Source organism: Anolis sagrei, chromosome 1 (assembly GCF_037176765.1).
Source record: "Anolis sagrei isolate rAnoSag1 chromosome 1, rAnoSag1.mat, whole genome shotgun sequence".
Taxonomy (NCBI): Eukaryota; Metazoa; Chordata; class Lepidosauria; order Squamata; family Dactyloidae; genus Anolis; species Anolis sagrei.
The window spans coordinates 303951556-303965216 of record NC_090021.1 but is presented as its reverse complement, the minus strand read 5'-3'; the positions used below and the strand labels follow the sequence as shown (position 1 = coordinate 303965216).

The 13661-nt window shown below is 43.7% G+C and overlaps 1 protein-coding gene across 1 annotated transcript in view; it reads right to left on the bottom strand.

Moving 5' to 3' along the window:
* Positions 1–1012: 1012 nt before the first annotated feature.
* The window catches only part of VSX2 (visual system homeobox 2), a 37235-nt gene continuing 24586 nt past the window's right edge, over positions 1013–13661 (bottom strand). Inside the window, exons 4-5 of the mRNA XM_060758648.2 lie at positions 3668–3848; positions 1013–1479 (exon numbers count right to left, since the gene is read on the bottom strand). Of these exons, the coding sequence (XP_060614631.2) occupies positions 1085–1479; positions 3668–3848 (576 nt within the window). The 3' untranslated portion in view covers positions 1013–1084. The remainder of the gene's footprint in view (positions 1480–3667; positions 3849–13661) is intronic.

Here is a 13661-nt window from a genome sequence, read left to right as displayed (position 1 = left end):
CAATGCATTTCCCTTGACGTGTCAACAAACCACGCAGATCCTATATGTCCAAATTTGGGAGGAAGGAGCAAAGCTCCAATGTCAGACAATATAACATCCAACGTGCCTTGACACATTTGTTTCAGAAATTAAGCACTCCTTTCCAATTTCAGTGCTTTCTCAGGAAAGAAACATGGAAAATTTAGTTCATTACAATGGAATACCGCATTGTTTCAATAGATTTTTCTCTAAAGTGATATTGGTCAAGTGGAGTGGGGGATAGCAATGCTACCTGAGCAATATAGGTGAGTATTTTGGGATAGTACAATCTGGATGGCACAAATGAGCAATTTTTTCTGCAAGGGAAATTCACATTGCACTAAAAGGGTATCTGGGCCTCTTTCATCAACAATTTTGATATTGCCATGAAGGCGAGGCTCGCTATGAGGTAGGGTTGTCACCTGGCCAGTTTTAGATTTGGCCTGATGTTAGGAAGAGGGAATGACTTTCTTTTTAAACAAGCTTCAATGCTAGGCAATGAGCAGTTTAAAACACGCATATATTTACATAAATTAATGTATAAATATGAAAAGGGTCATTCTTCCCTGGGAAAGCTAAGAACCTGACAAAGAGGAGAAAGAGGTTAACTCTGACCATGAAATACAGTGAGATTACAGAAGGTACTCTGAGAATGGGGCAACAGAGACTGAATGATAGGGAAAGAGAGGAAAGACATGGCCTTGGTGTGGTGGCTGGTGTTGAGGAAAAAGTCCTAGCAAGCTGTGTTTTCCTCTTGGACTAAGATCATGATCGTATATAGCCCCCTTGCCCTCTCCCCATTTAAAACAAGGGAAGGCCGTAGAGCCACAGCATTCCTGAGGACAAGGATTGCAGGAACAATGCACTTTAGAGGGGCGACCAGTCTCTAGACATACCCAGCAGAACATGGTCTTAGCCTGTGACATCCTGAAATGTACAGAGACCAAGTGAGACTTCCCCGCAGCTGTGAAGGGACTGCAAGAGGGACCTCGGTAGTCTGAGAGAAGGCATAGTTCCTAGAGGAATCGGTCTTTGAGGAGACAGCTGTTTTCCCATCTTCCTCATTCTAAACCAGATTCTCTTCCTCTTGTGATAAATCTGATTTTTCCAATTGCCGTTCGTCCTCCATTGTGGTAACCGGTTCTTCGTTCTCTGGCTTCCTGGCTGGATTAGGAGGATCTGCAGGGATGGTCCCCAGGACTTTGGTGCTATGCTCCTGAGCTTTGGCCCTGAGGGCAGCAATGCTGTTCTCTCTGAGTTCCTCCTGGGAAATGGTGGTTTTGGAGTCTGGACCCCTTTCTTCCTTGTCACTCTTGTCAAGCTTGGGCAGGGCCTGGCGCTCCACCTCTGGCTTCCTTCCCGCCTCAGCCGCTGCCTCCAGAGATTTTTTGTGCATTCCTAAAAAGAATTGTTGGTATTCGGGTTTAGAAAAGCGCCTGGGCATGGGAAAGCCATCTTGAACTGAAAACAGTAAAGATAAAGAGAGGCCAGAATTAAGGAAAAGCAGAAAGCCTTGCTTCACACAGCAGTCACACAGAGAGCCCACTGCAATGGGTCCTGCGCACGAAGGTGGGGAAGGGGGAAAACTTCAGGCCAGCTCTCGGTCAGAGAGGGCCAGTCATCCTAGCTGAGTCACTAAAGCCAAAAGCTAGATTTGGGCAGATTTTAATATGCAATAAGATAAGGCTACACCTGAATTTATTCCTTCCGACATTATAACCCTAGAGCCAAGTCTACATACATTAGACAAGTTGGGGATAGATATAATGCAGGCATGGGCAAACTTCAACTCTCTAAGTGTTTTGGACTTATCAGCTGTTAGAAACTGTGAGAACTGAAATCCAAAACACCCGAAGTTCCATTGTTTGCCCATGTCTGATATAATGTATTGTCATAAATAGAGTTTGGAGTAGGGAACCACTGCTTATGAAGATACTGTACATAGTTAGAAATGCCCAGAGGCCATTATTTTAGAAAATATGAAAGTGACAGAAACTATCTGCTTTGAAATCCTAGTGTTTGGGAATAGAGACTTGGGGCCGCTGACTCTAATGTCTTGTACAGTTCCCAAGTGACAGAGAAAAAGCAGTGGAGGAAATGCATTCTTGCAGTAATTCTGCAAGTCAAGATTAGCCTGTGGACTATAAATATTGTTGGATTGCTAAATCTCTTATTAGCCCTAGCCAATGTAGTCAATGGTAACGGGTTATTGGAATTGCAGCCTAAGCAACATGGTGAGTGATGGCTACTGCATGTAAACAACAAAAACCCTATTAAGTAAATCTAGTTCTGCTATCATCTCTGGGGCTGGAAAGAAGTAAACATCTGCCCTTTGCCTCTCTGTTTTTCAACTTTTGGTTTCATGTAGTAGACAGAAGCATGCAGCAACATTTTTGTAAGAAGCCAAGTGTTAATTTAGTTTTTAGAATTAGTCTGAAAAGCAGGAGAGAAGAGCAAAGCAAGGAACAGGAGTGGAAGAGGAAATCTGCTAATCCCATAATGAGGCTATTCGTTTATATAGTTTCAAAATGTTTAAACAAACTAATTGCATTGAATCTGGGATTTGCCTTCTGTGAATGAAAGGGCTGTGCTCACAGAAGTTGCTTTTGCTCTTTTTCAACAGATTTTAAAAGTTCCCCGCGCACAACACGGTGTCTTCCCATGCCCTTTTTAGCACTTGAGTGGGCCTTCTTGTTAACCCCTATGAAATCCTATGAAATGCTTAGTGAAAAAACTAGATAGAGAATTCTGGCTGAGAATCCTAAAAGCTCATTGCTAAAATGCAGATCATAGAATTCCACAACTGGAAGCATTGAAATCCTGAGAGAGAACCTTTTGAAAAGGAAAGGATGGAGAAGGCACATTGAGGATAAACGGATTTATTTTAGCATGAGTTTTCATGAATTTTAACCCATTCCTTCGGCTATATCGATGAAAGTAAATGAAAGCTCATGCTAAAATAAATCACTTAGGACCTTGTCACATGGCTGCCGGCGTCATTCCGATTTGTCAGGTGGCATGGAGAATCTGACGCCCCACAACCCACATTGCCCAGATCCAGGTGAGGGCAATCACATGGGGGGGAAACATGGAGCACACATGGAGCGCACGGCTTCCCTCCACTTATTCTACGGCAAAACGTGTTGCTCTGGCAGTGGCATGCGCCGGTTCCATCCTCCTTTACCCACAGAGCCATGCAGGTGTCGTCTGATGGGAGCCAGTCAGCTCCATGAGTGACCTGGGCTAAAACTGCTGCATGTCGCCAATTTTAGCCCCATGTGAAAAGGTCCTTAGTCTTCAAATTGCCACTATATTCCCCCCACACTTTCCTTTTTATTCTGAAACAGAGTAACTCTAAGAAAATGGATTCTGTGGGGAAACTATAGGCATGGTTCATGCCTGCAGCAGTATGCTTCATGTTTAATTCTATCAGGAGTGTGCAAGTCATGACCCTACAGATGTTTTGGACTGAAGTTCCCACCATCCTCATCACTGACCATGGTGGAATGAGCTGATGGAAACTGCAGTACAATAAACAACAGACCTCAGTTTGCCCTGACCTATATATGTCCTTGACCCAATTGCTCCTTCCTTTCTCCCAGAACAGAGGCTAGACAAAACAGATCTGTTCCCAAGGCTGATATCTTACCCAACAGCCAAGGAGCGCAGGATTCCATTATGCCATCCTTGGCTGATTTGAGGATGGATTCTGGCAGTGGGATGGAGTGACGTACCATTGCACCATAAAGCCCATATTCTGCCATTACACTGCTTCTGCCCCAGCATTTCTCCCTCTTCCGCCATTTGGCCCTTCGATTCTGGAACCAAACCTACAAAAAGAAATATCATTAAATAAAGCCAATACTGTGAAATAATAGATATGCTAGTATGGGGTTACAATTAGAAGGGTTGCTTCTAAACAGATGGATCCTGATACCAGTAGACTATTGCACAGGCCCTGTAAATTAACATACAGTTGGGAACATACTGTTTTATGAATGTGCAGGATGGGTGCTACTGTTTAGTGCAGTGGTTCCAACCTGTGGTCCATGGACCACCAGTGGTCCCCAAGAACTAAAATATGGTCCACAGACTCACCGTTACTACACTGTTGCAATTAGAGTGACTGGTCTCGTGAAACCCTCTTATAGTGCCAAGGCAACAGGGATGTTGGGAAGGGAGAGCGTGACATCCACAAACAGCGTGACCACAAGCCTTCTGACTGCTATTTCTCCCTCCTTCCCCCTGAGAGGAGCTGTTCCATGTGGCACCTGGAAGCGGGAGCATATTGGTGTCTTCATTTTTAGGCCTGTTCCTGGGGTTATTTGAGGTGCTGAATCAGAAAATTTGAATGGGATAGACCACATCAGCTCTAGATTATTAAATATGGTTTTCCATGGGCAAGCAGATGGCGACTACTGGATGGCATATGTTCTGTATCAGAAACTAGAGTTGATGTAGTCTATCCAATGCAATATTCTGAATCAGACCCCCAAATTACCAAACTAAATCTAAAGTTGACCAAACACCGATTTGTAGCCCTTTTGGTACTAATTTTGGAGAGTGGTCCCTGGTGAAAGTGGTCCCTGGTAAAAAAAAAAAAAAAAAAGGTTGGGAACGACTGATTTGGTAGCACCAACTGTTGTAGATAGTAAAGGTAAAGGTCCAATTCAATGGAACAATCATTTGAAAGAAAAAACTAAAAGCACTAAGAATGATTTTGTACGAAGTACTTCCTTAAGCAAAATAGCCAATCACTGTCCATAAAAAGTAAAAATGAAAATGATGAATGGTTGTTTTAGATCAAATTGTAATTTAGAAGAGTTAAAATGGCTGGCTTTATTTTTTTGAAATTAGTACTGGTGTTTTAATTTTTTAACGTAAGCTAGAAGAGTATTTTGCTATTCATTTAAAAATCAATCAATAAATTAATGGAGTTATAAAATGGTGCCTAATGAATCTCTATGAAGCTGTGAAGTTTTTGCCTGTCCAATATGTCCTTGCCTGTGTCAACAGACACATCGCACACACAAAAAGAGAGAAACATATTATTCCATATTCATGTTTAAGCTGATCTGAAAATTTTCAACCGGGGGTGGTGGAGGGAGTTGAACTTGGACACACACACACCCCTTGGCTATAGGCTTGCATCCTACAGCACCTGAAATGCAGGTGTGTGAAGTAAGGGTGCCTGAATAGGAATCTCTGACAAGTGAGATACTGAATGCACAATTTCAAACAGTTCCAATGAGCCTTTTAGCCTTTTTTCTCCTTTAGGTTGTGACCTGCATTTTCGCTTTCCTTCTCTCCACAGTGCTAGTAGGGACCGGCACTTGATGGCTCAGTTGCAGGACTAGAATTAATTCCTCATTAGTGTCTTCCTGTGCTAGTGGCTTTTGGCTCTCACTCCTGGGATTCCCTCTTCCATTATTTAATGGGCAGCTGCATTGCAAAGGAGGAGAGGTAGATCGTGGGGACATTGTGATAAAGGTGGTTACAATATGATAAAGAGGGCTTGTTCAACCCAGACTGTGGTGGAGCAGGGAAGAGACTTAGCCCCATCATCCCTGCTCTGCCACAGTCTGCACTGAACATGTATTGCAGTTTCAAACCAATATTAAAGAAAGTGTTTTTGCTGTGCAGATGATTACACAGAAAATCCTAGAATCCTAGAAATCCAGTGTGAGGCCTGGATGGGGATTGCACAAACCACAGATGCACATTTTGCACAGTTTTGTGGGAGGTTGTTGCCTGGCTGCTGGAGTTTGGAGCTAGATTCGAACTATATTAAGTGGTCAGATAGATGAGGCCTTACTAGGCCTCGCCTGACCTTCCAGAGACCCACACCAGTTGGCCACATACATTAAATTGTCATTGTAGATGAGGGCTTACTGGGCCTCGCCTGCCCTTCAGGAGGCCCACACCAGTCCCCCACATACATTAAATGGTCAGTGTAGATGAGGACTTACTGGGCCTCACCTATCCTTCAGGAGGCCCACACCAGTCCACCACATACATTACATGGTCAGTGTAGATAAGGCCTTACTAAGCTTCAACTGCCCTTCAGGAGGCCCACACCATCACATACATTAAATGGTCAGTGTAGATGAGGACTTACTGGGCCTCGCCTGCCCTTCAGGAGACCCACACCAGTCCACCACATACATTGCATGGTCAGTGTAGATGATGCTTTGCTAGGCCTTGCTTGCCCTTCAGGAGGCCCACACCAGTCCAGCACATACATTAAATGGTCAGTGTAGATGAAGTCTTACTAAGTTTCAAATGCCCTTCTGGAGGCCCACACCACCATATACATTAAATGGTCAGTGTAGATGAGGCTTTGCTAGGCCTGGCTTGCCCTTCAGGAGTCCCATATCAGTCCACCAGTTGCATTGCATGGTCAGTCTAGATGAGGCCTTATTAAGCTTCAACTGCCCTTCAGGAGGCCCACACCAGTCCACCACATACGTTAAATGGTCAGTGTAGATGAGGACTTACTGGGCCTCGCCTACCCTTCAGGAGACTCACACCAGTCCACCACATACATTGCATGGTCAGTGTAGATGATGCTTTACTAGGCCTTGCTTGCCCTTCAGAAGGCCCACACCACCACATACATTAAATGGTCAGTGTAGATGAGGCTTTGCTAGGCCTTGCTTGCCCTTCAGGAGTCCCACATCAGTTCACCAGATGCACTACATGGTCAGTGTAGATGAGGCCTTACTAAGCTTCAAATGCCCTTCAGGAGGCCCACACCAGTCCACCACATACATTAAATGGTCAGAGTAGATGAGGCCTTACGAAGCCTGGCTTGCCCTTCAGGAGGCCACACCAGTCCGCCACATCCTTGGGGCCGCCTGAGCCCAGCAGAAATCTATTAGCCGGCTTGGCTGGCTGCCTGCCTGCCTTTTGCCCATTTTGTCTCCCATTTCCCATTCCTCTTGTCACTCTCTCCCCTCCTCTCCTCTCCTCGCCTCAGAAGAGGCATCAGCTTGGAGATGAAAAATTGCTCACGGCCTATTCAGGAGGAGGCAAAGGAAGAGTCAGCCCCAGGGGCAGCCTAGGCCTGATTGAAAAATAAGTTAATTTCAGTTTGAATCGATGGGCCTCAGGCACTGAAATATCACGGGAAATTAAAGCGGCTGCTCCCAGGGGATGGGCGCCATTGACCCGCGCTAATTAATGCCGCGTCGAAGTTCCCGCTCGCGGCGCCTCCTCCCTTTGGCGGTGCCACAGGCCCACGCAGTCATGCCACCGGCTTTTTCTCATTTAACTAATTAGGCTGGAAAATTGGGTGTTAATTTGTTTAGGAATCCTTTTTTAAAAATCAAAAAAGCTCCTTCATTTCTGGCCCACCATTCCCTTTCCGGGGAAGCAGCCTATGTCTCCATAGGGATGGAAATGAATGGCGGGGCCTGGCTGGCAGATGGATGCTCGGGGGTCACTCTGCAATCTTCTCCGACTTGATTGCTTGATTAGGTCGTTAGCACATTTTATAAAAAAAAACACGCTTGCCGTCTGGCGCTGGCCTGATGAGTGGGACGAGGCGGGAATCGCCTGGGTAATTTATCTTTTTATACGGCGAAGGGTTTGATTTCAATCTGCAGATCTATGGAGGCGCCTTTGACACCTGTTTAACATGATAGAGCTGATAGCTTAACCCTCTGATGACTCCTCTTGGCCGTCAGAGGCAAGCAGGCAAGATATTGGGGGGGGTCTCCCCCAAATCATATTTGGGGGCAAGGAGAAGGCTGAGAGAAGGGGAGATTGTAAAGCTAAGGGGAGTCTAGTTTGCAGGCTTCCCTGTGGAGAAGGAATGGTGTTCCTAGGCCTTTGAGGCTGCAGTAATTCTACAGTGTATTTGCACCCTGAGATTACTTCAAATAAAGCAATTTTGAAACATGGGAACTGTCATTGAGGGTGAATCTACACTATAGAATTAATGCCGTTTGACACCACTGAGAGTGTATTTTCTATTTGCTTTAGATCATATCCTGAGGGCAATCTGTATATCCTAACCATATTCAGATAGGATGATTTATCAACAAGAGTGTCTGGTTACACTTACACTGTAGATTTTTTTTCATGTTAGGAGCAACTTGAGAAGCTGGAGCTCACAGATGGAAGCTTACCCCACTCCCTGGATTCGAACTGCTGACCTTTACGGTCAGCAGTCCTGCTGGCACAAGGGTTTAACCCACTGCGCCATTGGGGGATCCTACTGTATGATTAATGCATTTTGACAAACCTAAAGACCTTATAAAACTACAGCTTCCAAGATTTGAGGGCATTGATTCTAGGGCAAAATCAAAGACAAAGTCACTTCTGATGTGAGACAATTAGTCTTCTGCAAGTACATTGCCCAGGGGACGCCCGGATGTTTTACCATCCCTCTCTCATCCCTCTCTCCCTCTCTCATCCCTCTCTCATGTCCCTGCATGAGAAGTTGGAGCTGACAGATGGGAGCTCAACCCGCTCCCCAGATTCAAACTACTGAACTTTATGGTCAGCAGTCTTGCCAGCACAAGGGTTCAACCCATTGTGCAATCGGGGGCTCCTACTGTATAATTAATGCATCTTGACAAGTCTAAAGACCTTATAAAACTACAGCTCCCGGGATTCGAAGGCATTGATTAGTGGGCAAAATCAAAGACAATGTCGCTTCTGATGTGAGAGAATTAGCTGTCTGCAAGGACATTGCCCAGGGGACGCCCGGATGTTTTACCATCCTTCTCTTATGTCCCTGCATGAGAAGCTGGAGCTGACAGATGGGAGCTTTCCCCATTCCCCAATTTCGAACCTCTGACCTTTACGGTTAGCAGTACTGCTGGCACAAGGGTTTAACCCATTATGCCATGGGGGGCTCTTACTGTATAATTAATGCACTTCGACAAGCCTAAAGACTTATAAAGCTGCAGCTCCCAGGATTTGAGTGCATTGAGACATGGCAGTTAAAGTGGTATCAAACTACATTAATCTGCAGTGTAGAAGCACCCTTGGGCAACAATACAAAACTCTGCAAAATCGAAGAGAAAGGTGACCAAGGTGCAACTCAGTTCAACTTGCTTTCTGGGGGAGAACTGTTATCTATTCCTAGTTCTAATGTTGTCTCTCTTATTCTACTCTTCCAAGTTCAGTGAACATTTTGACTTCTAAGCACACACTCAGTGGAAATACAAATGATCATTTACCAAGAGGCCATTTAACATTGTGCGCTTGGAATCTCATGTCTGTAAGCCAGCTGCCTGTCAAGCAGAGGGGAACAGTTTAAGAGCACCCACCTACAGTTTACTACAAATGTGTGAACTCTATTTGTTTACTACAAATAGAGAACTGAGCTGGTAATCTTCATTTTATAGATTGCCACTTGTTACAGATGACTAGTTTATTAAAGATTACATGCTGCACAATATAAAAATCCCAACTGGTGGATTTAATTTGTATTCGTACTGCATATTTTTAATTCAAAACCTGAGCCAGCTACAGAAAGCTGAATAACTAAGCAGGCTACCATGCAAATGGGTACTGATGTTCATCTGGATAGACGTTCAGCTGGTCAGATGCATTTTTGGGTGAAGATGGAAAAGCCTATCTGGATGCTTGGGACTAAAGCCGAATGAGGTTACTACATAGTACAGTTGATGCAAAAAGCATTACACCTCTGTTGATTTTGTGGTTGAAGTTGATGTAGAATAAAAACCAGATTTTTTTATTAAATTAGCTTTCTGTCTAGCACAAATTGGCCTTAGAAACAATATCAGGAAACATTATTTTAAGTTCCCAAACAAGCTTTCCTTTCACTCAACCCATCCTAATCAATCTTGCCTCTTGTGTGTTTATCATCTTCCAAATTCATATGGTGATCCATGCTCTTGGTACATCCTGTTTAGATTACTGCAACATGCTTTACTTGGTGTTGCCTTTGAGAACTGTTTGGAAGCTTCAACTAGTCCTAAGGACAGCAACCACATTGCTCAACGGAGCTGCATACAGAGAGCATACCACCCCCTGTTACGTCAGCTCCACTGGTTGCCGATTTGCTACTGAGCACAATTCAAAGTGCTGGCCTTGGCCTATAAAGCCCTAAATGGTTCTGGCCCGACTTACTTGTCCAAACATATCTCCCTCTATGACCCACCTCAGAGAATAAGATCATCGGGAGAGGCGCTGCTCTCGATCCCACCACCCTCGCAAGCACAACTGGTGGGGACGAGAGACAGGGTCTTCTCAGTGGGGGCCATCCAGCTGTGGAACACCCTCCCTAATGAAATCAGATCAGCCCCCTCCCTCCTATCTGTCATGTATCATGTCCTGCAGTTGATGGTGGTTGGTGATAGCAGACCTAGCAGTTGGTGATGGAAGGGTTAATGTAAGTCTTTGTTCTAAAGGGCTGAGTAATTTGTAAGTAACAGTTTACTGATAAAAGCAATTAAGGGTGGAGGCCTTCAAGGGATAGGTTACAGCTGGGTGTTACTGGATTTAAGGAGCTAACCTTGGGTCTGATCTTTGGGAGAAAAGTATTTGTTTTATCTTGGTGATAGATACTGCTGGTTTTCCCCCAGGTTTCTGGATTTTCGGTGTCTTGACCTGCCTCCTGAACTCTTGGAACCTTGAATCTTTGGACTGGCTTTTGATATAGACTCTTGATCCCTGGACTTTGCTCATTGAACTCTTGACATTTGACTACAGCGTAGCGTTTGCTATCAGTTTTTGTTTTATATTCTGTAGCTGAGTTCTATCTTTATGTTTTATATTTTGGACTATTAAAACAGCCAGAAAGTAAGTGGGGCTGTAATTAAACTGTTTGATACAAACTGGGTATTTGCTTGATTCACCTCGGTAGAGCCCTGGCATCATGACACTATCCTTTGGGGGGGGGGGGGGGGCTTAAGACATGGTTGTGGGACCAAGCATTCGAACAGCAGACGCAGTGATAATAATGAGAATGATTTATTGGACTGATAATGGAATGACCTGGATTATGACTTGAACTTGAGTAATTTTATTGGATGTTTTATATGTGATATTTTAACTATTGTTTTAAATGTAAATTATTAGTACAATTGTCTTTGTTTGGGCATCTAATGGTTGCTGGTTGTGAGGCTGCCCTGAGTCCCTCTCCCGGGGGGGGGGGGTGTGAGAAGGACAGGATACAAATGTATGAAAAATAAATAAATAAATAATGCTACTTTAACCTGAGAGCCCACAAAAATGTGAGGGCTTCTGTGATCTCCATGATGTCATAGGATATGAAAGGAAAAGAAGAACATGCAGACATTTCAGTAAATTTCTAGACTCAGAACCCAGTTCTAAGCAGATAATGTGATGATTTTAGGGAGGGTGATCCTTCCATTTTAAAACTATCAACTCCAGCTGTTGCCATCTTTGACAAAGCATACCAACTCCCTTTATTAGAAAGAAGCAGATAAAGTTTACAAAGCTGGTACTCATTTTTTAAGACTGGTTTTCAAAAAAATCAATAAAAGCCCAATTGAGTAGCTTTGCTGAAAATTAAGTAAAGTATGTACCTTCGGGTCACTTCTCAATGCATTGCAATCCCATGAATTTCATGGAATGTAGTTTCACTCTCAATGTAATTCTACAAATGTAATTCTACTGGTGGTAATATTTACAAACTTATAAATATATTAATGAGTTTCTTTTTAAAGTTTTCTTCCTTTGTCTTTGGGTTCAAAACTTTAGATATCTGACATTTTCAAAATGCTAAAGCTTTTTTCTTGTAGGACAGAAGTCATGTGGAACCTGAACTGCACACCCAGCAGCTCTAGCTAGCATAGCAGATGATGAGGAATGCCGGGATGTGCAGTTCATCAACATCTAGAGGGCCATTTGATTTCCACCCTCTACTCTTGATTATTATGGGTCTACCCAAAGTTTTCTTAATCTATTTGGGCGTTTGCAAAGAAAGGAAGCTGTCATTTAATCCCCAAATATTTCAGTGAATTGCAGGGGTAGATTTTGGGCCGAGGAGGCAACTAGCTTTCCCTTGCCATTTTAGTATGAGGTGTCATGCCTTCTCATAGAATCATAGAGTAATAGACTTGTAATAGACCACCTGGCCATCTAGTCCAACCCCCTGACATGAAGGAAAAGCACAATCAAAGCAACCTTAACAGATGGCCATCCAGTCTCTGTTTAAAACCCTCCAAAGAAAGAGCTTCCACCACACTCAGATGGAGAGGGTTCCACAGTTGAACAACTCTTACAGTTAGGAAGGCTCCACAATTCATGAGGGATTTTGCAAGCTTGAAAGTGTCCAAAGGAAGGCAACTGAAATGTTCAAAGGTCTGGAGACCATGCCCTATGAGGAGTGGCTTAAAGAGCTGGGTATGTTTAGCCTGCAGAAGAGAAGTTTGAGAGGAGACCTATTTGAAAGGCTGTCATAAGGAAGAGGGAGCAGGCTTCTTTCCTGCTGCCCTGGAGACTAGGACTCAGACCAATTGCTTCAAATTACAGTAAAGGAGATTTCACCTGAACATAAGGTTCAGGTGAACATACCCAGCTCTTTAAGCCACTCCTCATAGGGCATGGTCTCCAGACCTTTGAACATTTCAGTTGCCCTCCTTTGGACACTTTCAAGCTTGCAAAATCCCTCTTGAATTGTGGAGCCCAGAATTGGTCGCAGTATTCCAGGTGAGGTCTTACCAAAACAGAACAGAGAGGCACCATAGTCATTATAGTCCTTTTGATGCACCCCAAAATTCCATTGGCTCCTTTAACACCTGCATCACACTGCTGGCTCATGTTCAACTTGTTGTCCATGAAGACTCCAAGATCTTTTTCAGATGTACTATTGTTGAGCCACTGAGCCATTTTATTTTTTCTGCCTAAGTGAAGTATTCTACACTTCTCCTCATTGAAATTCATTTTGTTAGTTTTGGCCCAGCTCTCTAAACGGTTGAGGTCAGTTTGAATTTTGATCCTGTCTTATGGAGTATTAGCTATCCCTCCAAATTTGGTGTCATCTGCAACACCCTCTTCATCTAAGTCATTAATAAAGATGTTGAACAGCACATCACAACTAAATCTCTTTTTTCTGCATGTTTGCTCATCTGTTCAAGGACAGCTTCATCCAGGTCTTCAGTCTGGCTTGGAGGTCTGTAGTAGACCCCACCACCACCACCCACAAGTACATCTTTTTTAGTTCTCACTCCCTTAATTTTTATCCAGATACTCTAAACAGGATTGAGGTCCTGCATCTCTTCAGAGGTGTAAACATCCTTAACATATAATTCTATCACACCCCTTCTCCTATTCAGTCTATTTCTCTGAAATAAGTTATACCCTCTATTACTACATTCCAATTATAGGACTCATCCCACCAGATTTTGGTGATGCCTATTACTGTCTTGTTGTGCTAAGAGTTCCAGTTCATCTTGTTTATTTCCCATTCTCTGCACATTGGTGTACAGACATCTAAGCCCATGGGACATTCCCCCTAGCTGATTATTTGAGATTACTGTCCTCTCACTGCTGGGTACTTATTCTGTTTGTCCAACTCTTTCTTGAGCCTTTGGGCTGTTTTGTCTAGACCTTGATAAAGTACTGTTCTAAATAATAATGTCACCCTCCCTCACATAACTCAATTTAAAGTCCACCAGATCAGGTTTGCAAGTCTCTCA